Source organism: Echinops telfairi, unplaced genomic scaffold (assembly GCF_000313985.2).
Source record: "Echinops telfairi isolate 266 unplaced genomic scaffold, ASM31398v2 ScPeMD7_70;HRSCAF=299, whole genome shotgun sequence".
Lineage (NCBI taxonomy): Eukaryota > Metazoa > Chordata > Mammalia > Afrosoricida > Tenrecidae > Echinops > Echinops telfairi.
The window spans coordinates 71,732,623-71,734,823 of NW_022103968.1; the positions used below are offsets into that span (position 1 = coordinate 71,732,623).

Genomic DNA, 2,201 nt, shown 5'->3' on the forward strand with positions numbered 1-2,201 from the left:
GTTGATGGAAAAGTAAAATTAAAAGATAATGAAATAATTCCTGGAACTTTTGAAGTTTCCTCATACAACAACTTATTGGCTTCTCCTCCAATAAAAGCTAAGCTCTAGATTTACAGGGTCTTTGAATCCCTGAAGAGTACAAGGTTAACACACCCAGCTGCTAACTGACAGGCTGGCAGCTGAAGTCAAAACTCAGCCATTAAAAACCCATTAAAGCACAGTTTTACTAGGACACTCATGAAGTTGTCATAAATCAGCCTTGATTTGAAAGCAGCTGGTTTTTGGTTTGGGTTTCTCCATTGACCAGAAAACTCCTGGCCATGGCAGGAGTTCAGCAAATTACTGAAAATCAGACCACCAAAAGTACCGTATATACTCATGTATAAGCCGAATTTTGTCAGCACATTTTTAATGCCATTTTTGTGGTAAAATTAGGTGCCTCGCCTGATATTTGGAGTGGCTTATACTTGAGTATATATGTTAATCTTAAGCAGACTTAGTAAATAAACAACAAACTTTAAAACAGCAGTTAAATAGTCTGTCAGGTCATTAGACAAAACTTTACAATAGTTATTGTATTCCATAGTTAGAAGGTCCTTTGGAGTGACAAACTCACCTGTTAGAAAATCCTGAATGGCAGCAATCAGTGGCTCCCCATTTCTTGGGGTAACAAGATTTGCTTTAGTCTAAATAAAAAGAAACAATACATTCTTGGATGCTCCATGCACTCCCAAAGATCTATTTCACCAGGGCTTTGAATTGTGATGAACAAAGAAAAGGATAACAGAAAGGTGAGTCTGAAAAAGGAAGTCCAGGTCACTAACTCCCAGTCCCTTCAACTCGCAATGCGAAAGAACACCACAGTCTGTCCTAGAGCTTCCCGCTGAAACGAAAATGAACTACTGAGTGCACTTGCTTTACAAACAAAAAGAACACTAAACATACACATTATTGCCATTGATAAATTTCTTCTCTAAAGAAGATTCACTTCTATGAATGATGAGTGGCACTTTGATAACTTTGATTGCCAACTACTTCCACTCTTCACAAAGATGGTAAAACTGTCTTGGTTAAGATACTAAATTCTAACAGAAATCAATTCAACAACAGAATTTAAACATTTAATGAATGTCTACACATAAAAAAAAGAGTTGATAATTAACAAATTCTGAATATCAGAGCTTAGTCTTGATACTTTTGATAAGTAGGATGCGCATGTGCATTTGTTTTCTGGGACTCTCAACCACAGTGATTGGTTCTCAAAGCACAGTGATAGTTTCTCATGATTATCTTCTTCTGAACCACAATCCAGAGAAGTCATCTTTTATCAGTGGTGGGGAGTGCTGTTCAACTAGATCCCACTGCCATCAAGCCGATTCCAAAACATAGCAACCCTTTACAGGGTCTTCCAGGTTATTAATGTTTACAGGAGCACAACCTCAAATGTCTTGCATAGAACAGTGGTGGTGTGAACCACTGATCCTGCAGCTAGCAGCCCAGCGCTTACCCTACAGGACCACAGGAGAAAACTGGCTATGTTCTTGGTATGGCAAGACCACAGGTCCTTTTCATTTTCTGCTCCTCTGCTCTTCCCTTAAAAATTCACATTGCTCATTCTCCTAGTTCAGATCTCTGCTCAAATGTCACCTTTCCAGAAGTCTATCCCAACTGTCCCATGCAAAACAGGATCTCTTTCTTCTCATTATCTTGCTTTATTCTTTTCTTGTACCCCTTATCAGTATGTGATTCATTTGATAGTTTATCTCCGTCTGCCCATACTAGAATGAAGATGCAAGCAAGAACTTTTTTACTCAATATTGTGTGCCTAGAAAATTGCTTAGCACATACTAAAGGCAATAAGCATCCACTAAATAAATTTAAAATGTCAAAAATACTGACAAATAATTTTTAAAAAGCGAACACCAAATGTATAAAGAATCCTTATGGAATTACCTCTCATAGCAAAACAAAGAAAACCACCTACTTATTCAGAAGGTTATGTAGGGTACATGAACTATGTTAACCAGTTGAAATAATCATGAAGAATCTACAACATGGGTAAAGAAAGCTGACGGTGCCTGGCTATCAAAAGATACAGTGTCTGGGGTCTCAGAGCTTGAAGATAAACAAGCGGCCATCTAGCTCAAAAGCAACAAAGCCCACATGGAAGAAGCACACCAGCCTGTGTGATCACGAGGTGT

The 2,201-nt window shown here is 38.2% G+C and overlaps 1 protein-coding gene across 1 annotated transcript in view; it reads right to left on the minus strand.

Moving 5' to 3' along the window:
* The window catches only part of POLR3A (RNA polymerase III subunit A), a 96,163-nt gene that overhangs the window by 60,167 nt on the left and 33,795 nt on the right, over window positions 1-2,201 (minus strand). Inside the window, exon 12 of the mRNA XM_013004249.3 lies at window positions 617-686. Coding sequence (XP_012859703.2) covers window positions 617-686 — 70 coding nt within the window. The remainder of the gene's footprint in view (window positions 1-616; window positions 687-2,201) is intronic.